At 33.9% G+C, this 27,959-nt stretch overlaps 1 protein-coding gene across 2 annotated transcripts; it reads left to right on the top strand.

Moving 5' to 3' along the window:
- LOC128987297 (tetraspanin-2A) lies at positions 1-27,959 on the top strand. Of its 2 annotated transcripts, none has more exons than XM_054408068.1 (5): positions 1-100; positions 21,016-21,198; positions 23,265-23,444; positions 25,995-26,183; positions 27,611-27,959. In XM_054408068.1, the coding sequence occupies exons 1-5, from the start codon at positions 23-25 to the stop codon at positions 27,689-27,691; spliced, it is 711 nt and encodes a 236-aa protein (XP_054264043.1). In that variant the 5' UTR covers positions 1-22; the 3' UTR covers positions 27,692-27,959. The 2 variants fall into 2 exon arrangements, with proteins under 2 accessions (XP_054264043.1, XP_054264042.1); XM_054408067.1 differs by having other exon boundaries at positions 21,016-21,213; positions 27,611-27,956.

The raw sequence follows: 27,959 nt of genomic DNA on the forward strand, positions 1-27,959 counted from the left end.
TTGGTGATAGAGTGCAAGTGCCATGGCGTCCGCGGATAAGCTAGAGAAGAGCATCAGCACCATCAAATACTTCCTGTTTTGTCTGGATGTCGTCACTTTTGTAAGTTTATTAGTTTACTGTCGCAAAAGTAGTATACTTAACCTTATACTGTGTGATTTGGACATAAATACATAAATACTTTAGTTTAAATTGCGACCATACGAAGAATACATTTTTTCAGTCTCTCTTGAGCTCAGGTTCATCAGTGGTTCTTCTCTTACTCTTAGAATAATTTAATACTTTTCAATGAAATGGCGACCATACAAAGTAGGTATTTTAAGCCAAATATGAGTAGAGATGAGTGTAGGATGAGTGGCACGATCTAGTAGTCTTGTTAGTGTCTAAGGCCGTCACGATACTTTGACACAGCTGTTAATTAATAGCCCATACAGCTAATGGCAACTAAGGGACCTAGAGATTATAGTGGAACCCGAATCACATTTTTGCCTTGTAATTTACTAATTGGTCCTATTATCAGGATATTACTGCGGATAGTCGTAGTACTCACTTGTGCGGACGTTAATACACACAAGGAAGCATCGCATCCACAGTGCATGCCTATACATATCCACAGTGCATGCCTATACATATCCACAGTGCATGCCTATAAATATCCACAATTCGTAACCTCCTAGTAGCTAGATTACAGGACGATGCCAATGCCCCAATCATTTTTTTGCAAAGTTAAATCTGTGCTATATTACTATGTTTTTTATGTTCTTGTTGAACTATATCGAAAATATGAACTGTGTACGCTTAGTTTATATAGGTAAAACCATTATAGCCCCCGAATCCTCACCTCAAAATCATAACCCCCAAACCTTTAGCCTTTCAACCATAAATACTTACTTACAACCCCTTAATGTACAACTATAAACCTTTAAAGTTCATTCCATTTTGTCTCATTCCTTCCATTTACAGCAAAATAATGAAATTATAAGTAAAATATTTATAAATATTAATTGTAATAACTATAAATACTTTTAAAATTAAACAATAATTAAAACCTTTCCTAGTTTGCCTAATTTAGACGATTCCCTGGCTAATACATCATGAAATTGTATTGTAATATGTAATAAATATGATCAAAGTAATATACAAAATGCTCTTTTGTTATATTCAAATAAACTTCGTTTACACAACTGTTCTAAACTTGTATGAGAATTTTCAACCAGCAATAATTTCGTTTTATAGCTGATTAAGCTTGCTCCATATAAGGGTAATTGGATTAAATCAGACATAAGTATTTTATTTGACACTAAGTAATAAATAACATGTATAATGCATTTGCTACGACCATACATTTGCATGGTCGCCATTTCAAAGTTAAGTATTAAAGTAGAGACAAAAGTTAGGATGCAATTACTTCTAAAAATCGTGGTTTATTATATTTAAGCTATCCTGAGATCCAATAGACAAGGGATTGAGCAACAAGATTGTATCTTAACCCAGGCTTTGCTGGAAAGAATCTGTTTCACTTACAATTAAACAGTGTTTTATAATTTTTAGTAAAAAGAAAAAAATACTTATAATAAAGACTTAACTAGATGCAATATAAGATGTCTAATGAAGTAATTTCATGCTGGACATGTTAAAAATGTATGATAGTTCATCTTCAGCATTCATTAATTTGAAACAAAAATTCGATTTCACGATGTTTGTAGTTAGTTCTACTAATTTCGATCGGTCTCAATACCCGTAACTCGTACGTACACTTACCAAAGCTGTCTAATACTTACCGAAGCACCATTTAAATCTCTTAAATACTTGTGTGCAAATATCCGACAATCGAAAGATGTGATTTTTAGTTAAATGTGAATGTTGCTGAAGATTAAGTGTCATAGTAGACAGTCATAGTTCAAATATTTGATTTAAAACTCGATTAAAGTTTATGTTTGAAACAATATTAAAAACTAAACATGAAAATCGAAATTTATAAATAGCTAGTGATATCTATAGAATTTATGACTCTACTAACATGTTCTGGGAATCTCTCCTTGATGTTACAACTTGTATGATTCATACTATGTTTATCATCAATGACACACTAAACAATGACTCATACAAATTCGTTTACAAAAGCAGTCGTTATCGGCAACTCACCGTTGTTTTTAATATATAAATACATTTTTACTTTGTAAAATATAATCTAAATCACAAAGCAGACTCTCTGTATCATTTCTTTTTCGTCCGTCCCACTTAACTTTTGGGATTGAGGAGTCATTTAAAAGCTTATTATCTATCGCAGTGGAGTATTGTAATTATAATGTCAAATTCCCTTTAGAGCTTGATCCCCTAGGCTTTTGTTTTTTGCTTAAGGGCGTTTTTAAGGTCACATGATGGTTTTTAATTTTAATTTTAATTTAACAGCTAATAATCAGTTTATTTTCTAACCACAGACAAATTGTAAACAACATACGGAACTGATTAGAAAATTGTAATTTAAATTAGCTTCTTTTATTGTTAATCTTAGTCGTTATCTATTGAGGTCGTTAAAACACTATTTATGGTATGGAACTACAACCGACATAATTTAACTACTGAAAATTAGTGATTGATTTATTTATCTAATAGTTCTCTTAAAACACGTTATGTTTTCTTTCAATACTTATTTACGTAGTATACAATCCTAATCCCTCTCGTTTACTTAAATTACCAGTTTATTTTAATTTCAGATTCATCATGCCATTAATGAAAATAGTGCCTTACCACATGTCCAATTCAGATTGTTTTAGAGTTTCAGACTCTAGTGTTTTCAACGAGTAACAATGTTCTTTGTCCAGTGCAAGTCATGACGTATGTTTGCGTTAGAAGCGCGCGCGTGTGTGTGCGTATGTGTACGTAGTGTTACTGTAGAGTGCGTGGATATTACGTCACGCACCGAGATAACTGTTTATTGCACACAGTTTCACCATCTCAGTTCACACTTTACGACAGAACTGAGCCTACTTTAATCAACGCTGTGTCTCTTATTTTCCCCAGCGTACGTTACCTCAACAGCTGTGTTTTATTTCAACGTTCTTCCATTGTGACATTTTCAGGTGTAAAATATATAAAACTTAATAGTTTAATACGTGAAACTTGTTCAAACAACTAAAGATTAGCTATAATTTATAGACAAATGAAATTACCATAAGCCAAGAGAGTTTTTTCCTATGTCATAAGTGCTTTCTTAGGAATCAAAATGTTGATAGCTCTATAGATAGGTTATTTTTAGTATTAAATTATATTTCAACCATGTTTGTTTGGGAAATATCTTTTAAACTACACTTTTAGTTCATCTTTAAGAAGTTTCAATGCTATGTATTGACGAAGTCTGACAAGTATGTTTAACTTAAAATGTCAACGTTATGTGTGTAAATATAGCTACAAACAATTTTTCACTACTCCAAACCATTTTTAAGAATCGAACTGAAAATATATAAAACTGCCACACAAAAAATAAACTTATTTACGTTATTTAGTCAGAAATATAACAGATTTTGTCAAAGTAATCAAGTAATTTTTAATTCAACCTATTGAAGCTTCATTTTTGTGATGTTTGTATATTTAATACAGAAACGAGTTATGCGTTTTATAAACTAGAAATCACAATAGTTTATACCGAACGTTCTTCAGCAATCTACCTAAGTTTTGAAATATTTTATTTTAGGTAACTATTTTAAGTAGCAATAATTATTACTTCTTCCACCTAATCGGATGGTTAATTTATATTACGCTTGGCAACTTATCTGTGAATATATATTACCATAGACAAAAATAATAAAAAGACTGTTATTAGCATAGGTCCTGGCGTCCACCACTTCGAGCGCCACGTAGTTACGTAGCGTGTACACCGTAACTACACAGCACTCCCATCGGTGGACGCCAGAACCTATGCTAACCGCAGCACGTCTGACGGTCTAATTAATTCTTGTTGTCTATATAATTACTCAATATTTAAGTAATAAATACTACAAATCATATTAAATACTTTCACCTAACCCCTTGCTTATTAATACAAAAGCAATACGAATTCCTCGTTTAAGCTGACCTGATTGTGGGCTGACTCACTTATGTGTTGACAGAGTTTGAAGATAACAGCGAGAGCTGATAACAGATAATACAGTATGTTACAGCTAGGATGTCTACTTCAGGTGTCTTTGGTTTAGTTTAACTCTATCGTTTACACGGCAAAACTCGAAATACTATAGCGTAGTGTTTGTTAGAGCCAGTAAACGTATTAAGTAAAACTTGTTATACATAGCTACGCCACGAGAAGAGACAACAGAAGAAATTATGAAGTTTTTTACCCCTTAGTTTCACCATTAGAAATACTTCATTATAGATTTTAGTTTTTATGGATTTTTTGAAGGCGATCGTAAAGTTTTTCTGGTTTTGTTAGGTGCTTTGTTCGTTAATACAAATTTTTTTCTCATTTGAGGAAGTTAAAATATTTTTTTGCAACTTTTATTATTTTGTTTTTATAACCTAAAAAGGAATCATTTGAAGAACCTATCTATAAATAATTAAAAGGTTTTAACACTTAAAGCAAATACTATACTACATCGTATGAACATCGTACAGTTAATTTTTATGGTGTAACATAGAAAACAAGAATCGAAAGATTAATTCAGGAAAAAAAGTTAGAAACTGCTATAAATACCAGACACATGTAACAGCTGGCACATATTTAACATTGCTTACATTTGTGTTTGTGTTTTGGCATTGTGTAAAACTGTGTATTGTTTTGTATCTATTTTAGTCATATATAATGTATGTATTTCTTTACAAAGTTTTATTAAAATAAAATATGCATATTGTATAGCCTCTTAATATAAAACTTTAGCCGCTGTCTTAGTTATAACATAATTAAGCCTTGAACAAGACTTTTAGACACTTATAAAATTTCACAATAAAAACAAAGTGGTGTTCGTCCAGCGGAAAAGGTCCTTAGTAAAATTTGCATTGTAAATTACAATTTTATACGATACCCAACGAGGTACGGCAAGTAGAGCAATGTCAATGATTAAATCTACATCGAGCACTAACACCCTGTATTAACTGACAGTATAATATTTAAATAAAAACTAACATACTTTTTTGATTAAAATTTTTTTTTACAATCTATCTTCTATACACTTAATACAATCCCAATAAGGGCTCTGCTACATCCTTTTTCCAGCCGTACTAGCACAGAATTTTAAGATTGAGGTGTCATTTTAAGTTTATGACCTAGCGGAGAGACGGATGGTTACTTAAAAGTAGTTTTATTTAGGGCTTTACCCCCTTGACTCATTTCTAGAGTTTGCTTTTATAGTTCCAATTTGCATTTAAAGGGTTTAAACTTGAATTGTAATTTAACAGCAGTTGAAAGTTAAACCACCGTGAAATTTAAACAAGAGACAAAACATTCTATGAAAATTATTTTTAAATATTCTACTTTTATATCCTTGTAACCTGATTGATTTAGGTAAATATCTCTTAAGGTGTAGATTTATCAATCAAAATTATTAAATTAGTAGTTTTATTCACCGTTTAACTGTCTTGCAGTAAAGGACACGATCTTTGAAAATTAAAAGGGTATTGCTTTATTTGTTTTACCGTAAGTTTTAAACCACCTCTTACACCCCCTCGTTTTTCATATACTACATCTGTACTGATATAAATAGCTCGAACCTATTTCGATAAATTCACTACTTGAATCTCAACTGGAGTTTAATCACTAACTTGATCTGCAACGCTCTAATACGATCAAGACAAACTCCTGACCGAAGTCTCGGCTGCAATGCCAGTAAACACTTGTGTGTTAGGTTCCTGTGAGGCTTGGGCTAACTATGTTAGACACTTTGACATTTGACAGAACCTCCTATGTTAACTGGATCAATCAACACACTTTCTGAGAACATTCCCAGCATTCACCAAGATCCATTTACCTCTTGGGAGGATGGTGTTAAGCTGTATCAGTTGAACTTTCTAGAACTCTTGACATACTGACCTATCAATATATAATAGTTTCTACATCTATCATTCAAAATTCAAAATTAAACTTCCCACAAACATTCAGCATGTACTTGCAGTACTTTACCTCTCTCAGTTTAAGGACGCTCTTTAATTATGAATTAATTCAATTGAAAACCACCTAGAAATACTAATGACATGGACTGACCCTCCAACAACCAAATAAACAACATCCAATATTTAATATTCAACATCCCTAAGACATCATTCAGCTTGGTTCATTTACCTCTCTCAGATCTAGGACAAAAAACATCCAGTATTCAACATTTAACATCCCAATTCAAAATTTATTGATTCCTTTACATCTAAATAGATATACGTTCATAAATAAATCAACTGCTTGTGCTATCTGATAGTTATCTGATATGCAGGGTATCCCGGAACTCTCCGCATTTTTACTGGGTAAGAAACATATCTAGATATCGTATTTAAAAATGTCTTAGTTACTCACACAGCTGTCATTTTGTTCACTAAATGATAAAAAAGGTTAATCATATGAAATTGAAACTAAAAGTAAAAACAAAAATTTTCATAATTGTTTTGTATTTTTGTCAAGTTGTCATGCATCTTTTTGCATAATTTCAATTTCGTAAGTTAAACAATTCTTTTGAAAAATTATAATAAGTGAAGAAACCGAAATAGTGGCTGTGTGAGTAACTAAGGACTTCCGGACAATATAAATATGATATTTAGATATGTTCCTTACTTAGGAACAATGCCCTAAAACAATAGAGAGTTCCGGGACAATCTGTAGTTACTCTCAAGACCAGGGTCTACACTTTCAATATTTGTAGCTATGCAGGTACTTATTAAAGAGATCGCCCATCACCTAATAGATCACAACACCAGCAATCCAGTTATTCCGATAATAAAATGTCGGATTCGCACAACGACACAACTATTGATAACGACGTGGAAATAGTTGTAGTATTACCAAAAGGTTTTAAGCTTGATGTCAAAGAATAATTCACCATCGCCAGAGCTAAAAACACTCGACCCATGTAATATCCTAAATGTTCAGATCTTATCTCAAAAATCCTTTCGGGCTCCGCCCCAGTGGCTCTGTAATTCCCCACGTTAACCTTATGAGTATTCATATTTAAAGGGAATTAAAGAATTTAGTCAGCTGTTTCAACTAAAAAAGTTGGTTCTATGATATGGAAAAACATTAAAAAATTATAAGATTTACCGACAGGGTGCAGCACTATTTTTTTGCATTTATGAAAACAGCTAATTTGAACTAAGCAGCAACAAAAAACTGTGATTCGCAATGAGAACTGTCAAAGTAGGATTGTTTACAGTTATGTTTATGTTTTTCATGTCATGAATAATTTATGATATTTGGCAAATTGTTATAATTTATTTTTATCTATTGTTTAGGTAAAGTGGTAGAACATTATGGCTATGGTAGATGTGTAGTACTATAGAATACTGTAAATTTAAAAAAAGCAAATTTTATCAAACTGTGTCCTCCCTTATTGCAAACGCAAAGCTTGAGTATAACTGCAATAAGCATTTTATACTTATATTACAACCCCGTACGAAGGACGGGCACTCTGCTAGTTTGATACATATATTCAAGTTACTAATCAAAAAAATATAAAATAAAAGCACAAAACAAAGTTAAATACAGGTGGCACTGGGGAGAAGAAGAAACATAATTATTCAGTCAGTATTATGTCAGAGGCAGCGATAGAGTGCTGGACAGCCTGTACAGTTTTAATTAGTTTTATCAAGTTTTATTCAATTTTAACTATTTTATAAACATGACAAGTTTTAATTGTTGTGATCGTGGCACATTTTTTAATGGATTTATGGACATACCGCGATGTATTAGTACATTGATGATGTGGTTGCACACAAATGACCTGATGAAGTTCTAAGAGACGAATACTTGGATAAGGTAATCTTTTTTCAATTCAAATCTAATCAAAATATTCTTTATTTGTTATTTTATTAATAAATTACAATGGTGACATACAATAATATAACTTAAAATTAGTACATGGATTTTTGTGGCTTAGTATATGGATGGACTGTGCAATTGTAAGAAACTGTGTTTAAGTTCTTGCTATGAAAAGTTTCTATTTTTATTTTATATATTTGACTATTTTATTCCATCTATATTATTTTGTTTGAGCTCAGTAATACTTTAAAGTGTTGTTGGTGGTCACTATAACCATCATTCTAATGTCTATATAGCTGCAGTAATAGATTATGAAGCTAAAAGTAGTCGATACTTCTTGAGAGATAATGTATATGAAGTCTTATATCAACAAAGCTCAGTAATACTGTAGAGTGATAGTATTTGGTAACATATGTCCTCCATTCTAGTGTATATAGCTGCTGTAATAGATTATGAAATGCAAGGTGAGGCAGTGAAAGCAACCAAATTTTCACATTGTATGAATAAACTGTTATATTTTCATAGTATACAATGTGGTATGGAGTTGTGAACTCTTAGAAATTTGAAAAATATTGATTATGTGCGAAAAGGAGACTGTTAAGAGCACATTTTAACATTGTTATTTCTCCTTTGGAGTGTTGTTGTTTATTTTTAGTATATTTCTACAGTAGTATTTTTTGCGTTTTTAAAGTAAACAGTCATTATATTATATTAGATCAATATTATTTTACATTAATGTTCAAGGGCTTTCAAAGTCACACCAAAATATTTGCTGGAAATGAAGTAAATGTATCCAGGAAATTCAATAATTACAAAAAACATTATGGACCAAGTCCATAATGGATTTGTCTACTCAAACAATTTAAAGTTGTTCAATAATATTATTGAAACATACAGACTGTCCCAAAAGTCCCGGACCGGTTTAATATTTTCTAAACGACAACAGATAAATCAACAAGATTTGGTACATCAACATCACACCTAAAAATCTACTTTTTTATGGAAATATAAATTTTCTGTCACATCATGGGGACGTCCCGCAAGGAGTCAGAAGGAAATCTTAAATAGAAGCATAGGTTGACATGTACATCAAATTAAAGGTCTTTACTAGCAGAATATAATGCTGCAAATTTGAACTCAAACGGACAACCAAGTCAAGAGTAACAGTGGTTCAAAGATTCATTTAATTTGCATTTGGGGGCACAGCCCTAGGAGTCAGAAAAATTTTTTAACGTAAGCATAGGTCGATATGCACATAAAATTAAAGGTCTTCACTAGTAGATTACAATGCCGTAAATTCAAGCTCAAAAGAACGCCTGAGTAAAAAATGGCAGTCGTTCAAAGATTCAAAATGGCAGGTTCAAGAAATCTTTGAACGGCCACCATTTTGTAACGGGTAATCCTTTCGAGGCGCGGTTTCCGGCATTGAACTCTGCTAGCTAAGCCCTTTAAACTGATGTGCATATTGACCTATGCTCCTATTTAAGATTTCCTTCTGACTCCTCGTGGGACGTCCCCATGATATGACAGAAAATTGATAGTTCCTTAAAAAAGTAGATTTTTAAGTGTAGTGTTGATGTGCAAAATTTTATTGATTTATCTGTTGTCGTTTAGGAAATATTAAACCGGTCCGGGACTTTTGGGACAGTCTGTATATTTTACAACGAGATTGTACAAATTACACAATTGAGTTAAAATAACCTGAGATAAGCGTTTGATACGTATACAAAATAACTGTAAAGGATTTTTTAATCATAGATTTTTTGTATCATAGATTAATCATATTTCCGTAGTAGATTTCTAATTTTTATGGAACAGCTGGAAAATTTTAATACTAGTTCCGTCCGGTGTTAAAATCTTTCCTGGCTCCTAAATAGTAAATCAAAATTGACCATTGCAAATAAATTATTACTATACAAAGTAATCCTGAAGCCAATTTGGACTTATGGAATCCAACTGTGGGGAACGTCCAGTATGTCGAACATAAACATCATCCAACGATTCCAGTCAAAAGTTTTAAGGTTCATCCTGCAAGCCCCGTGGTACGTTAATAACAATATCCTTCACAAGGACAGTAGGATTCCGACGGTTGAAGAGGAAATAACCAAATTTAGTACAAAATATCTAAAGAAGCTTGAAAATCACCCCAATCACCTGGCTCTAAACCTTTTGGACAACAGTACCAGTATATACAGGCTGAAAAGGATTCATGTCTTGGACCTAAGCTCACGTTCTGTTTGAACAATTTAATTTTCCCCTGTTTATTTACTTATTTATTTTTTCGTTGAAATTTTGTTAAGTTAGATCTGCCAATGGACAGAGACTAACTAACGTTTTATAAATAATTGTTATTGTATTTGCTGAATGTTCAAAAAATGAACAGATTGTAAATACAATTGTGATAAAAAAAGAAAAAAAAACTTCAGATTTACAAAAGAATGAGAAGTCTACTTGAGATGTTAGTCTATGGTGGTATTAAAAATGTACTATTCATAAATTGGGCGTTATTATTGCCTCACTCTGTACAGTACGTACAAGTCCTCTTCAGAGATGTGTCATGTGAACTCCTAGAGCCTCTACAGTAATATTGTTGAGTGATAGTTGAGGTTGTAGGTAACCCTCCATCCATCATCCCTGTGTACATATTGCATCGGTGATGGATGGAAGAGGGTAACCGAAGGGAGATTGAATGTTACAAGGAAATATTGCGCGGTAAAAATAGCTCCTCCTTCCACAAGATTCACAGGCCTTACATATAGATATTTAAAAATTGATTTAAAATTGGTGATAACTGAATAGTATGATGAGGAAACGTTATACAACCTCATTAGTACTCGGTAAATTATATTTTTAACGTAACCTCAAATTACAAATACTATGAGACACTGTTTAAGAAAAAAGCTTATACAGGGTGCGTCAAAATAACCTGAAGTTTTTTAAAACTAATTAACAAAATACATTTGTATATACTAAATAATGTTATATTTTACACACTACTATGCCATTTTCATGTATGCACATTATATCACTTAGGTGATGACCTTATCCTAAACGCATGCTTCCCATATTTTCGTGCATATTTGCAGCACCTGACGATTAGAAGCAATCTCTTCCCGGATACACTGCTTGAGTTCAGGAATGGTTTGAAATTTCTAAACAAACACTTTGCTTCTTAAGTATTCCCACAGCCAACAGTCACGCGAAATTAAGTCTGAAATTAAGGTCCTGATGAAACCATGTGTTGGTCATGTCTATCCCTCCTAACCTCTGTCTTCTTTTCTATAATGTCGATCAGCTTATATAAATTGTTACATAGTTATTTAAGAGGTTTAGTGTTCCTGGGAATTTATTGTAAATAAGACTGAACAAGGTGTTTTCGCTAGAGTATGTATGTATGTCTATGTTTTTTGTTTAAGATCCGGTTTCCTTACATTTTTTACTAGTCTACAAACAGTTGATTTATTAGGTACTGGAATCACACATAGAAACTTAATGTCAAACATTTCTTGCCATAAAATCCTATACTTTTAATGTTTTATTCTACAATACATAATCTTTAGCAATGTGTACCAACTGATCGACATCGAAGTAAAGAAAAACAAGGATACCATCATATCTTATTCTTCCAAATCTTATTCTTCAACAGTTAAGTATAATTATAATTATCTTATTCTTAAGCTTCCAAAATTCGTATTTTTTACAATACATTCCTAGTAACACTAAACCTCATACACAACTAAGCAAAAATGAAATCAGCTGATTAGCAATAAAATAAAGAAACGAGTATACCAACACTTAAGCTTGTATTGCCGTTAAAAAAAGTGTTTCACGGTACTTAAAAATTATGGTTGCGTTTAAAAAAAAATAAATGTATTACTGTACATTCAAAAAGTTACGACTAAAACACTTCAAAATAATGACAAAAGAATTAAACCAAATTCATTCAGTTATGATAGCATTCACCGTGGAGAGGGCTAAAGCTCTAATCAAGAGCCAAGGAAGACATTGAGCTTAAGTATCTAATATCCGAGGGCTAACGTCAGTTAAGAGGCGATTACAGAAGGTGATTTTAGGATTTTGGAACCTCCAATCTTGCAAAACTCATTATAATACTTACATTGCACGTAACAATCGGCTTATCTTCAAGTAGGACCAGTTACAATTACGGTGAAATTTAACTTTGGAAAGTGTTATTGCAGCGTCTTAGAGCCGTTATAACTGGGTATTGAAGATGATTACAGTAATGTAATAGGGTTTTTGGTAATTGCATGAGCTGAATGTATTCTTTCTTAGGACCGTTTAAACCACATTATTACTGTGCTGTATAGCTTTTTTTAGTTTGATAAGTATTTAAATGGGTGAAAAGAACTGGATAGCATAGTTGCTTTTCTCATTAATTGATGCTTTAATTTGGAAATCATAATTTCTATGCAATGCTCTTTTTCGTCCAAACAATAAAAAACCAAAATAAGAGATATTTATGGCTCTACTTGAAAATAATTGTTTCAGTGAATTCCCCAACAGAAGTATCCAAATACTTAGTCAATATGGTGAGACAACAATGAATTAGCGTTTGTTTACGTGTAAAATTAAATTAAGTGTTTGTGTTCCTTTCCATTTATTGTGGTTGTGTCACAAATGTAAAATCAGTGTATTTTCTTTAAAAAATATAATAAGAAAACAAAGGTTTGCTTTGAGCGTTGATAGTCTTTGACGAAAATAGTTTTTTGTTGATTGAACAACTCTTCAATTAGAGATAACTTAAATGCTGTTTTGTTTCTCAAATTTAAATCTCCTTTAGTAATGGTGTGTTCTTCATGTGTGTACATGTTACACGGTTTTAAAGCTGCCATACATTCCCATAAAACCAATGCTGTTTGAAGATAAATACACAACCTGGATGTATCTGGGTTGTCTCTAGTTGATTGGCCCTAAAATTTTACAACATTGAGAAATCGGTGTTTTAGGTGCTGGTATGTGACGTTTATTCCGTAAAAGATGATACAGAATAATTGCTTTTTGGTTTTAATGGCAAGGAAAATTTGGGACCCTTTATGAGGTTCCGCAAGAAATGACAACCAGATCTAATCTGTGTAGGTCTAATTCTTAAATGAGTACAGTATTTTAAAAGTTTGGAAAGACTAGAGACTGAATAATTCATTAAGCATATCTCAGTTCATTAAGCTATCTATGTATATTATGTTTTTTTTATAAGAAAATTTTAATAAAAACACATTTTTTAATGTTCCTAATTAATATTAGATAAAACCCCCATTACATTTGAATTTATCATTAAAGAACCAGCAATATTTGTACCTTTTAATTTCTGTTTAGTAAATGGCTCAAAATATGTATAATAATGGCTGAAGAGTACCAAAACAATCCGAAACTTACCAAACTTTGAGAGTCGCAAGTTTACTCTATTGCCACAATCAAACTATAACTTTGACCGCCTCTAACTATCCATGCGAGTACTAACTAGGATAGTCTCTTGACCACAAGATGGAAGACAGTTTATTTTATCTGTCTCTACTCACTTATTCATAGTTATACTTAAATTATACATTTAATCACATTCTGGGACACTCAATTTCTTGGCTAAAAAACTTTTTTTTATTTTATCAACCCATTCTAAAGATCCATTTAACATCAAATCTTTTGATGGAAGAACACAGGCTATTATAAACAAGCTTTTTACATAGACGTTTTGATCAAATAAGTACATTTATTATGCCTTACTCCTGACATAATTTAACAAGATTGGATTAAAATTTTACAATTTATGTCTAAAGAAAATCCAAAAAAACTCTTTATGATAAAAAAATATCATTAGGTTTATCTTATTTTATCACGTTTAAGAAAGCACATATGAATAATTCTACAACACGGATTACTATGCATTAAATAGCGAAAATTGCATTGAATAAAGACAACCCTAAGAGGCCTAATGAGAATAAAAGCAGATTTTGGTATCTCTGACTAAGAATTGTATATTCGAGAAAGGTCTCATTGATCTGTGAGTTAGACCAATGAATCATTTCATCAATCTCGAGTCCCGGAGGTTAAGGATGTCTCATCAAGTCCTTGGGCCAACAATTTACCCACAAATACCTCGGGAGTGCAACCCTTTAACAACCAAATAGAAAATACCTACTGTGACTTATGGATGTCACAACATCCTGATCCATACATGTCCATTATCTATCGGCTAGACCTGCCAACAATTGTTCTTCTCCCAGGATGCTAAATGTGGAAGATATCGAGTCGATTATCATGTTAGTTGTTTCGTATATTGTCGCCCATAATATTAGTGAAGATTACGTCAATAATATATCTTGGCGCTGTCACACTACCAATATGAAGTTTCGTTAGTGGTGTTTCGAACAGAAGGGGTGTGTTCACCCTTAAAATGACTGTGTTTGGTCTCTTGTTGTAGCTGTGGTGGAAAAATTAATTCTTAGTCATCATATGTTAACTAAACATATACATGATATACTGGCATCTCTACATAATCATGGTCAAGACGTTTTGGCCATCAGTCGAAAATGCCAAAAATTGGCCACCTCCCAGGATGATAACTGTGGATGAAATCGAGTCCATGGTGATGACAAAAAGTGATTCTCAAAATTCACAAGCAAAAGAGACAGCTCTAGTCCACGTCCCGAATCCACCATCCCTTGAAGACGAAAACACAAGACCTGTCCACCATAATGTGAATTTTCCAGGTGTCAAATGCGAGGCGATACCTCGAGACACACAGCCAGCCTATCATGCTGTTCATCACCCATATGCCCCTACACCCAGAGCATGCAGCCTCATCTGATGCCCAACCAGCCCAGGGGTTCATAGCGTAAAGCCACACAACATCCAAAACCACCCATTGATGAGAACAACAGGTGGTAGGAATCAAGTCCAGTGTAAACCAATACGGTTTTTTTATGTTCAGGTCATTACCGCCAGAAAAATTACCCATCTGCTGGTAGACTGAAAAATAATAGTCGTCTTTGATGGCTGCAGATTCCTTAGCAGTAGCATTTGGATTGATGCAAACCTTAACTTGTCTTAAGGTCTCATCGGGTCCACCCCTCTATCTGCAGGCTGATATGCAAGCATTCGTCCATACTGATGGGGTACTTTGTATTGTGAAGTAAACTTATTTGTTGATGTTGCCTTGGGAAGGGCATCTTCCAGTCGGAATTCCGTGGTGGTTTACACTGGACTTGATTCCTACCACCAGTTGTTCTCATCAATGGGTGGTTTTGGATGTTGTGTGGCTGTGCGCTATGGCCCTGTGAACCCCTGGGCTGGTTGGGCATTAAATGTGGCTGCATGACCTGGGTGTAGGGTCACATGGGTGATGAACAGCATGATAGGCTGACTATGTGTGTCAAGGTATCGCCTCGTCTCTGACACCTGCAAAATTCACATTATGGCGTATAGATCTAGTGTCCTCCCCTTTAAGGGATGGTGGATTCGGAACATGGACTAATGCTGTTTCTTTTGCTTGTGAATTTTGAGAATCACTTTTTGTCATCATCATGGATTCGATTTCATTCACAGTTATTATCCTTGGAGGTGGCCAATTTTTGGCATTTTCGACTGATGGCTAAAACGTCTTGACCATGATTATGTAGAGATGTTAGTATATCATGTATACGTTTAGTTAATATATGATGTCTAAGAATTTATTTTTTCACCACAACTACAACTAGAGACCGAACACAGTCATTTCAAGGGTGAACACACCCCTTCCATTTGGAACCCCACTGAGGTAACTATAGATTGTTAGTGTGACAGCGCCAAGAAATATTATTGACGTTATCTACATTCACATAATGGGCGACAATATACAAAACAACAGACATAATCATGGACTCGATATATTCCTTATTTAACATCCTGGGAGGAGAACAATTGTTGGCAGGTCTGGCCGATGGATAATGGACATGTATGGGTCAGGATGTTATGTCATCCATAAGTCACAGTAGGTATTTTCTATTTGGTTGTTTTAAAGTTTTGCACTCCCTAGGTATTTGTGGATGAATTGTTGGACTAATGACTAGAAGAGACAGCTTAACTTCTGGGACTCGAGATTAAATGACCCATTGATACTACCTCTCAGTTCAATTAGACCTTCGTTGAATACACGATTCACAGTTAGTGGTGCCAACGTCTCTTCTTTCCACTACTTTTATTCTCATTAGGCGTCTTAGGGTTTTCTATATTCATTGCAAATATTTCGTGAGTGTCATCCCAATCACAAGTTTCGCTATTTATACATGGTAATCCGTGTCGCCAAATTCCTCAAATGTGCTGACCTCGAACTTGTTAAAATTGAAGAAGGAAATAAACCCTAGGATTGTTTTAAAATTATAATGAGTTGGGGGATTTTCCCCAGACATAAATAGAGACAGATTGTAAAATTGTATTCTAACCTTGTAAAATTATGTTAGGGGTAAGGAAAAGTAAACATACGCATTTGATCCAAAAGTCGATGTAAAAACTCTAATTTATTACAGCCTGAGTTTTTCCTCTAATGCACTACTACCATTTAATTTGTATGTAACAATACTAGATTGTGGGTTAAGGTTTTTCTTTGATTCTAATCTAACATAACCTAACCAATAATAACTTAACTTATATAGGCTTACCTCCGTCAGTAGTCCAAAATTGTGTCTTATTTCAACTAATGTTGTTCAAAGCTTACATGTTTCGTTGCACTGCAACATTGTCGGAGCTTTATGTCAAAAACATCAAATAATTTAAACATAGAACAAAACACGGAACACAGAACATTTAAACACGAAATAACACAATAGCGCTATCATGACACGGCACGGTAGTGGTTGTAGGTAGACTGGACACGGGTTAAGTAACTTCGTCCCGTCCTTCTCTGTTATCAGCTCGGTAGTCAGCTGTTCCAGATGAGATAACAGTGTTGAAGAGGGAGTGGGACTTGAATTGTAGTTTATCATTGAGGATGTATTCCTTGTGTTCTTCGTGTACGTTCATTTTATATATCTCATACTCCTCAAGTGTGTCCAACTTATTACCCTTCCCGCAAAAATGTAAAACTTCCACGCCGGTCTTAATATTTTATGTTATCTAATATTGTACACGAATTGCATAAGAACTATTATCCAGTATCATTGTAGGAACTTATTAAATTAAATTTGTTTACACTATTTTAAATATTAAAAAGTATAAGTGCTATGCGTAATTAACACGCCTAATATACTTTCAGCCTCTATTCTTCCCGACTTTTTTACAATACTGTACTAATGTGAGAATCAGACCTAGACAGATTATATTATGTTGCCATACCTTGCGGTATCCTAAAAACAGATCCTCGATTTCCCTAGCCATTGAAACACTTGAAAACTCTTTAATCTCAATGGAAGGATTTCGACACAATTTTAGGTTCAATCTAATAAAGAACCCCAGAAACATCCATATCATGTATTTATCCCCAAACAATATTCGTTTCGTGGCAATGAATTTTAGCTTAAAAGCCTTATCTTGTACCAAACACAAACCTAAATTGAACAAAATTTTTAAAAGAGATTTAACTTTAACATAAACAAAACAGCGTTTAAATTAGAAGTAAGTCTACGTAAATACGTCAAAGACAGAGCAAACATTTTGTTTTCTCATTACTTTGTTGAAAGAAAATACACTACTCTTATATTTTGTAACATAACCACAGTAACATGTAAACAAAAAGGTAATTCATTGTTGTCTACTATTTTTTCTAACAAATTTAGATAATTCTGTATTGGGGAATCCGCTGAAACAATTATTTTCACGTAGAGCTTTAAATGTCTCTTAGTTATTTTGGTTTTTAATTGTTTACACCAAAAAGCATTACATAGAAATTAAACATACAAGAGGTGATGAGTAAAAGGGATCAAACATTTGAAAACCAGTGTCAACAAGTCAGTGAGGGAGGTCATCGAATGTTTGTCAGCTCCCATATCAGACGCTACGATTCCGATGCCTCCTATTGTTACCAACATACAAGAGGTGATGAGAAAAAGGGATCAAACATTTGAAAACCAGTGTCAACAAGTCAGTGAGGGAGATCATCGAATGTTTGTCAGCTCCCATATAAGACGCTACGATTCCGATGCCCCCTATTGTTACCAACATACAAGAGGTGATGAGTAAAAGGGACAAAACATTTGAAAACTAGTGTCAACAAGTCAGTGAGGGAGATCATCGAATGTTTGTCAGCTCCCATATCAGACGCTACGATTCCGATGCCCCCTATTGTTACCAACATACAAGAGGTGATGAGTAAAAGGGACAAAACATTTGAAAACTAGTGTCAAAAAGTAACTGTCTTTACTTGACCTTCTTTAGGAATGTAGATAAATAGAACCTTAAATATATAAAAATATATATTTTCATTCAAAACAAATTTTTATAAAGGTTTATAAAAATATAAATTGAATAGAAATAGTGTTTTGGTAACTTGATCCATAAAGATTTCTGAGTTAAGGTAACCACTATTTTCTAATTTCCAGCCTTCAGAGGTGTTGTGAACTGCATTTTAGCACCTACCAAAATTCAAGGGCTCTAAAAGCCCCTAAGGGATCAAACCTTAGGTTTGCTATAGGTTGTTTTGAACTATAATTCTCCGCTTCAATAAGTAAGATTACTTTCTTTGCTTTGGAGCATCTGGCTTCAGCAGTAAACACCGTTGAATTACACATATTGAACGGATTTCATAGTCTGTTGAAATAGGTATTATAAAGAACTACTGTATTTAAAATGCCCCCGCCACAGCAAACCTGCAGTCTAAGCGAATTTCCATTCTGACAAACATTCGATGACCTCCCTCACTGACTTGTTGACACTGGTTTTCAAATGTTTGATCCCTTTTTCTCATCATCTCTTGTATGTTGGTAACAATATGAGGAATCGGAATTGTAGCGTCTGATATGGGAACTGACAAACATTCGATGACCTCCCTCACTGACTTGTTGACACTGGTTTTCAAATGTTTGATCCCTTTTTCTCATCATCTCTTGTATGTTGGTAACAATAGGAGGAATCGGAATTGTAGCGTCTGATATGGGAGCTGACAAACATTCGATGACCTCCCTCACTGACTTGTTGACACTGGTTTTCAAATGTTTGATCCCTTTTTCTCATCATCTCTTGTATGTTGGTAACAATAGGAGGAATCGGAATTGTAGCGTCTGATATGGGAGCTGACAAACATTCGATGACCTTCCTCACTGACTTGTTGACACTGGTTTTCAAATGTTTGATCCCTTTTTCTCATCAACTCTTGTATGTTGGTATCCATTGGAGGCACCGGAATTGTAGCGTCTGATATGGGAGCTGAAAAACATTCGATGACCTCCCTCACTGACTTGTTGACACTGGTTTTCAAATGTTTGATCCCTTTTTCTCATCACCCCTTGTATGTTGGTAACAATAGGAGGCATCGGAATTGTAGCGTCTGATATGGGAGCTGACAAACATTCGATGACCTCCCTCACTGACTTGTTGACACTGGTTTTCAAATGTTTGATCCCTTTTTCTCATCATCTCTTGTATGTTGGTAACAATAGGAGGAATCGGAATTGTAGCGTCTGATATGGGAGCTGACAAACATTCGATGACCTCCCTCACCTGTACTTTCTTGTCGCAGTCTGGTACTAACTGTTCCAAATCTCCGAGCGAATCCTGAATTTATGGTTACATTTACTCAGAATACATTAGTAAAACACACTACCTACCATTTTTAAATACAGTAGTTCTTTTGAATTCCTATAGCAACAGACTATGAAAGCCATTCAATATGTGTACCTACTACAACAGTGTCTACTGCTGAAGCCAGTTGCTCTTAGGCAAAGAAACTTATATTTCTCATTGAATCGGAGAATTATAGTTCAAAACAACCTATGGCAAACCTAAGGTTTGATCCGTGATGGGGTTTCAGAGCCCTTGAATTTTGGTAGGTGCTAAAATGCAGTTTATTTAAGTTTGTGATCCTTACAGTTTCTGTTCTAATATTCGTGCAGTATTTAATATGTTTGACTAGCTGTGTGAAATTGTGAGATCAAAATTCTTTTTTAAGTTAGTTCCTTATTTATATTTTTAAACTTTGTAGGTTTGTTTTTGTTACATTGATGCTATGAGTCAATATTTACTTTTACATCTCGCACCTCATATTTTTGAAAGCCCGCGTAGTAGAGTCCTAAGTCAATATCGAAGCGGGAATAGTTCTATATGTACCCTCGGAGCTGTAGCTTTACTTTTGTCCAAATTGAGCCCAGTCGGTTCATTAGTTTTTTAGCTTATCTTACACAAACACTCACAGACAGACACCACCTCTTCTTTATAATAGTTTTGACTATTTATAAAAATCAATGATAATAGTAAGAAAATATTGATAGATATATGCAAGATATACAATGTATATATATAGATATATTGAAGATATACAAGCTATAAATATTCAACAGGCTTAATGAGATTTTCAGGCCCTAAGCTTCTCAAACTTTTTACAATATTTTACTCATGTCAGACACAGTAACCTACACAGATTAGATCCGGATGTCAAATCTTATATCCTCGTAGCAGATCCTTGATTTTCCTGGCCATTAAAACTCATGAGGAACAATTCAGAACCATCTTTTAAGAAATAAACGTCACACACACACTTAAAAACACCTTTTCTTCAATGGAAGGGTTTCATCAACTTTTAGGGTAAATCAACTAGGGACAACCCAGAAACAACTAGTTCTCCATCATTATAGACAACCTCATCATATTACATACTGTTGATCATATTACTGTTTATGTCCACATGGTCTAGGACTGACTGTGTTTGGTCTGTCATTGTGGCTGTGGTGGGAAGATTAGTTTTCCAACATCATGGACTACCTCATCATATTACATACTGTTGATCATATTACTGTTGATGTCCACAGGGTCTAGGACTGACTGTGTTTGGTCTCTCATTGTGGCTGTGGTGGGAAGATGAGTTTTCCAACATCATAGACTACCTCATCATATTACATACTGTTGATCATATTACTGTTGATGTCCACAGGGTCTAGGACTGACTGTGTTTGGTCTCTCATTGTGGCTGTGGTGGGAAGATGAGTTCTCTGACATCATAGACTACCTGGACATCTACCTGATATACTGGGGACTCTATCTCATCATGTTGAAGGCTGTTTTAGTAATCTTCGTATCTTTCTTCGCCTGTGCCAGTGCACTATTGGAGAATACGGTATTCCTTTTCATCGTAAGTGGTGTTATTTGAAAATATGTGTGTGTGTTTGTGTGTCGGTGTGTTAAAAACATGAATTGTGGTACATTATGTGTGTATTTTATTAGGTAACTTTTGGATTATCATCTAAGATTTCAATCCATGTGTGTCGCCCTTGAGCTGTTGGACATAATGTATGACTAAATTACTTACGTAATTCCCGTCACAGCTCAATAAAATATGTCTTTTCAGGACATGTTTCGGTGTTAAAACACCATCGCCAGCTTCAGGTACATAATGTAGAGTTGATCAGTAGTTAACATCGTCAGAAGATAAACACTGTACGAACACGAATAAATATATAAAACAATTAAACATTTAAAAAACAGGCCTGTTCTAACGCAAGACCGACCGCACAGGTAGCAAGGGACAGACTAGACCAGCTTATGCTTATCAGTTGTGTGAGAGAGAAAGAGATATTGGGCAAGGATCAGCTGTTGTAGGATGGACGGAGTTAACACCGAAACATGTCCTGAATAGACATATTTTATTGAACTGTGATGGGAATCACAGACAATTTAGTCTTACATTATCATCTAAGGCAAAAAAAAATATTTGTTGTATGAATTCAAAAAATTCTATTTCTATAAATTTCGTTACGATTTTTTAATTATCTTATTTATAGCTTAAAACTACGTTCTATTTACTTTGAAATTTGTGAAAATAGTAATATATTAAATATAGGGCCTATAATATATTTAGTAAGTAAGCAGTAATGGATACTTAATATTTTACAAGTGGAACTTTCAGTATATAAAATATCTACAATAATCACATCCAAAACCTCTCAGTTATTTTCGTTAATAAATATTTTCCCGCGATTTCAACAGCTTTTAAAGAGTACGGTGTTATATCCAGCAATATTGTTTAAGCTTATAAAAGCGTGTGGGTGAACATTAAGCTAATCGTTCGCTCCAGGGCACAGGTGTCCTTTTACACCGCGTTTGTGAGCTTTTACCGGGACTCTAAATTTTACATTGCACCACGACGTTTATAGCTTAATACCTTCAATGCTGTAGAGTGCAGCCAAATTGAGCCTTGCTTAGGGAAGGACAAAATATTTAGTTTTTCTTTATTGTTTTGTTGTTTACTGTCAGAAGTTTCAACCCTCATTCAAATCATGTGTCGTTAATATAAATTAGACACTTAGTTTCAATTTATATCCTTTCAGTAACTGACGCTTTTCTGTTAAAACTTTATAAATTCAAATATTTCCAATTTTGAAATATTTTATTGGTTAAATGTATTTGATACTTTAAAAGTATATAAATTTAAATATTTCAAATTTTGCAATATTTTATTGGTTAAATATATTTGATACTTTAAATGTATATAAATTCAAATATTTCCAATTTTGCAATATTTTATTGGTTAAATGTATTTGATACTTTAAATGTATATAAATTCAAATATTTCCAATTTTGCAATATTTTGTTGGTTAAATGTATTTGATTCTTAGATAAAGATACCTTTGCAACGATTTCTATGTAAAGAAGATATCACGGATACTTATTTTATCACTTACAACTCCCGGACACATGAAACCAAGGACAGCTTCCTCTTGTAGCTTACGATTGATGCAAACGAAACAATTATCATGATACAATAAAATGCATAATTAAATATATAGTTACACCACTAAATTTATTGTATGGATTTTTGTTTGATTGTGATAAGTTTCTTGTTTCATAAGGCCAGGCGCACACAGACGATTTTGAGTCGCGCAACAGTTGCCCGACTAATCGGGGGACTGTTGCGCGACTCACTCGGAGGCTCTGAAGTCTAGCGACAGTTGAGCTGGAGTGCGCACACAGGCAACTTTTTAGTCGTGAATCTATTCTTGAGACGTGTTGGAAATACATTCGTTCTGTTAAATTACTATCAAAGCAATATTAAAATTCAGAAGGCAGCTTATAATGACTTATTTATAGCCATACTGTAGAGCACATACTTTCTATGAATACAATGCGCTCTATGGCTATAGCTGATACCATTTAACTGATTTTATTTGATTGATTTTGTTACAGAACAGCATAGCCCAGTTGGTTTTGTTCGTGCTTGGGCTGCTCGGAGCCGCGGTATTGTTAACTTTTACATCTGTAGGCTCTGCTACACAGTCTACCATCAACTCTTCTATGGTCAATCTCATCACTTACTACCCACAGAACGACTGGGCCAATGGAAGGCTTAGTTTTATTCAGGAAAATGTAAGTACTATTTTCTTCACCTGGTGTGTGAAGAAAAGTAATGTTTTCGTCTTCGAGTTTGTGTAATGGGTGGATATATCAGTTTTGGGCCAACCTGAACACAAAAATGGTATTTGAAGTTATGTCTGTGTGGGGATTTGTACGTACATACCCCACCTGTGGTCCGAGTTTGATAAAATTTTGTAAATGAGTCTACGGTATCTTCATGTTGTTTAAAAAAAAATTGGAAATTTCAAATTTTAATAGTGGTTACCTTATAAAAACCAATAAAATAATGGAAAACTTAGAAGAGGCTCTACCACCAAAACAGCTCGAATTATTTTGATGATTTGTTTTGGTCTTCTACCCAAAAAATATTGTATACCCAATAATGTAAAACTACTTTTAAAAAGTTATTGCAACTATCGAGATTTTACCCATTAGAGCCTTACCTATTAGAAGTGGTTGTTAATAAGCTAATAAAGTTAGCAGGAGAAAAAATATGTGTCGTTTTGGTGACACAATTTTATTACATATTAGTTTTCAATACACTAAGTTGATAAATAGGCAAACTTTAAGGTCATTAGATAAGCTATTGTTGCACATATTTACGCTATTCAACCCACTTTAATGCGTATAAAAATTATGTACTTAATGTTATAGGAGGCAGCCTGTAAATAGCGCATTTTAAAAGGGCTCAAAACATGTTTCCGAAGCAAAATAAATTCAATGCAAAACATTTTTACCTTTTACCAAAGCTTATCTTTGTTTAAGTAGTTGGGTTACCTAATGAAACTACTAATTTACAATAACTAATTTTATTTTATTTTACACCGTAAAGAGTAATTTATTTATAAATCAGGTTATAATCAAAAAAAGTAGCAAACAAAATCTTGGTTTGAAAACTGTTGCGTCTCTTGTTTACAATCTGACTGGTTAAACATTAAAACTATACAATTCACATTTGTTTAAATGTTATTATTAAAGTTCAACAGAATCTCTGAATCTTTGAAAGTGAGCCCTAGATATAAATTGAACGCAAGGGGGTGAATTTCTAAAGGAAATTGCCTTTTCGCTTATCATTCGTCCCTTTGCTGCATTATAAGCTTTGAAATGACACCTCAATCGTAAAAATATGTTAAGTAGGATGGTGGATAAAGGTATATATACAGAGAAACCCGTTATTGTAATAATAAGTAGGTAGATACATTTTAATCATTTATGTAATCAAGCTGCTTCCTATTGAAAAACGTATTTCATGGGCAAACATTGAGTGTAACTGCAGTTTATAAAATACTGTATCAAGACTGCAAAGCAGTAAGGCAATGCCAGACACATTGACATAACCGCAGTGCGCGATAAAGTTAACCTACTTGTGTCTCTGGCGTTTCCTGAATTCAGTTAATTTTATTGTGATTTATTGTTTGCCTAGTGGGTTACGAGATCAAATCTCTTGTTTTCGTATAAATTTTCTCTAATGTATCCAACGCAAGTGTTGTATTTCAAACTTTGTAACCTCTTTACGCTCTTTGGAGTAATACCAAACAAAACTAATGTGTTAAGATTGATAACGATATTTTGAGACCAACAATTTGTCTGGAATCAATAGTTACCTTACAATATTCAACCCGGATAAGGGTACATATTGTATGTTTTTCCCTATAACTTTGTGACGGTGCAATTTTGTTAAGGGGCAAACCTTACACTAATCGGTTTTGGATAGCTCACTTTTATGAGAATAATAGGGTTAGTAATAATAACTATAGTTTTAAATTAGAACGTTTGGGCTCAGATGTTGGTAAATAGCCCCAAAAAATTCAATAGTGTTCACTATTCAGTGTTCAATTAAACACATTCATAATAGCCCATATAATTTAGGGTGACCAAAGGGAACAAATTTGAATGGTTGGTTTTAGGTCTTAGAGTGAAACCGATTGTAAATAACTTAAATTTTGGACTTCCGCAGAGGAACCGTAATAAAAAACTGGAAAATCTTTAACTAATTTGGTTAAAACATTGTTCACCTTAGAATTAAATCCACGATATTTAAAGTTTAATCAAATAAGATATTCGACCTCCAGAGACTTTTTCGCCCTGGAATAACCTAACGTCAGACTATTTCTGTTGTCTTGCTTGTGCCATATTTATAGGGGTCGCGACACTAGCGCAGCGAGGTGGCCATTCGGAGAACTTACGACCCCACCACAGCTGAATGACTATTAGCCGCTTTTGCGCGGCCATTTTTAAATTATTTGAAATGGTAATTTTTCTTATCTCTTAATATTCTTACTATTGCATTTTTCTACATGTAATTGCCTTTAGCTGGTCAATACTCATCACAAATCTATAAGGGATTATTTTTATTCTATGTTTTAGCCTACCACTTCCACTATCTCACAATCTTCAAGTGATCAATATGGATGTCAAATCTGTAAGGCAATATTTTCAATTTATGTTTTCGCCCATCTATTTCTCTGTGTAACTATCATCAGCTGATGCATGTGCATGGCAAATCTATTAGGTAGAATGTTTAATCTATGTTCTCACCTATGACTTCCTCGCTGTACCCAGGTTGGCTGCTGTGGAGGCTCTGGTGGCCCCAACGACTACGTCAACCGCTGGAAGCCCCTACCCACTGAATGCCGAGACTCCGTCACTGGGAACGCCTTCTTCTACGGATGTGCTGAAGAGGTCACATGGTATCTAGAGGGCCGCTGCTATTGGATCACCGGACTTACCTTGGTCCTCTGCTTTTTCCATGTAATTAAAATTCACTTATGCTTTTTCTTCCTGTTTGTGTAATTTGGTTTTAAGTAGGGTTTAAGCTACCTTGCTTGGTAGATTTTCCCTTTTTAGTAGTATACTGCAACAGTTCCCGAATTCTAGATTCAGTCATCAGGTGTAACAAAATCATTAGGGCACGAAGAAAGGTAATTTGAACTATTAAGCTTAAATATAGCTGTCCAGAGGCTACTACGCCAAGGATTTTATTTTATCCGTTTGCCGTCTGGTTATCCTTTACTTCCCACCCAATGCTTCATCACTTCTTACCTCTCTATTTTCATCATAATCTCCTTTCTTGTTGGTACAATTTACTTCTTCATATGTTCATTATAATTATTTCTAATAATTATTGCTTGACCCATTCTCCTACTGGTTCTCTTTTACCTCATTCCACGGTTTCTTTTTTACTCATGTCTGTATTTTCATCAATTTTGGATGCTTTTCAAAATTAACTCAAATTAATTCTCCTCCCTCCTTTTCTTACTCTCATCTCTTTCTTTTAAAAACTTTACATACTTTTATTTTCCAGTTTTCTTTGTCAAAATCATACCAAGGTTTTCATACTGTCATAAAATCTTTTCCCCTTCTTTCACCACGTTTCTTAGTGTTCAACCTTTTTGTCAACTCTGTGTCGAAGGCTATTACTCACTTCTTCCTCTTCATACAAATTCTTATACCTGTATATTTGTGTTTCTTATTTTCTAGTAAGTCTCCTTTTTATTCTCTTCTTCCCATCGTTCGCCAAGCCATTCTCTCCGTTTTTCTTATTCGTCTTCTCATGTATTCTACTCCTCCTTCCATTTCTTATTCACCTCTATCATGTGTTGCTATTCCCACCCATACGCTTTATTCTCTTATTTTATTATTTTCATTTCCATATTTTAAAATTCTTCAGTTCACACACTGACTTTCTTCATTTGTCATACCATCTATTGTTTGAATAAATCAATAAACAATAGCCCAATGATAAATGACGACCAAGTCCAGACACAACTTGAGTAGGACGTAAATTCGGTCCATACAATCATCCATAGTATGACTGGTGTTTAGCATAACCATATGCCAGCATTTCAAATGGAAATTTGCTTTGTTCTATCAATGAACCTTTGAAGACTGACCACAGCATAGATCAGCTGTTTACATTGTTGTATTGTTGTCTCGACACTGTAGTAGAGTTATTGATTACCTTCCCATAAGAACAATTACGGTGTAGGTTTCGCACATGAATGGGTTCTTGAATTAGGTCTCACACAATCAATGCGGAAAAGACTTTTTTCCTTACATAATGTGTACTGCTATCGATCATGAATAGTTAAGTTCACATAAACTATCCATAAACTTCAAGGATTATTGTTATGAAATACCATGTTTTGTTGTTTTTTAACCCCATTTTCATGTTACAGGTAATCAACTCTGTTCTAAGTTTTATCCTCCTCCAATCAATAAGGAAGGAAGAAGAAGAATCTGGTGGAAGATATAATTAAAATATTTCAATGCATTGAAATATCATATTATAACATAATAACTAAATTAGCACTCTTAAGACATTCGAGAACTGCCAATTTCTAAGTACCATGACCATATTTACTGTAAAGAACGTATTTTCCGCCACGAATTCTGTAAACAATCTTTTTCACTTACAAAACAGTTGCATGTTTTTGTGTGTAACCTATTTGTTTAGTATTAAGGTATATTTAGTTTGTATTAGCTGTGTTGTTTGTTATGATTTTGTACGTAAGTTAACTTAAATAA

The sequence above is a fragment of the Macrosteles quadrilineatus genome, unplaced genomic scaffold (assembly GCF_028750875.1).
Source record: "Macrosteles quadrilineatus isolate MER2022 unplaced genomic scaffold, UCM_ALF_1.0 Scaffold_2__2_contigs__length_208266976, whole genome shotgun sequence".
Classification (NCBI taxonomy): domain Eukaryota; kingdom Metazoa; phylum Arthropoda; class Insecta; order Hemiptera; family Cicadellidae; genus Macrosteles; species Macrosteles quadrilineatus.

Coding starts and splice junctions, on each gene's coding strand:
- LOC128987297 (XM_054408067.1), top strand. CDS start 23: ATGGCGTCCGCGGATAAGCTAGAGAAGAGCATCAGCACCATCAAATAC. Junction 101..21,015: donor GTCTGGATGTCGTCACTTTT/GTAAGTTTATTA, acceptor TGATGTCCACAG/GGTCTAGGACTGACTGTGTT. Junction 26,184..27,610: donor TGGTCCTCTGCTTTTTCCAT/GTAATTAAAATT, acceptor TTCATGTTACAG/GTAATCAACTCTGTTCTAAG.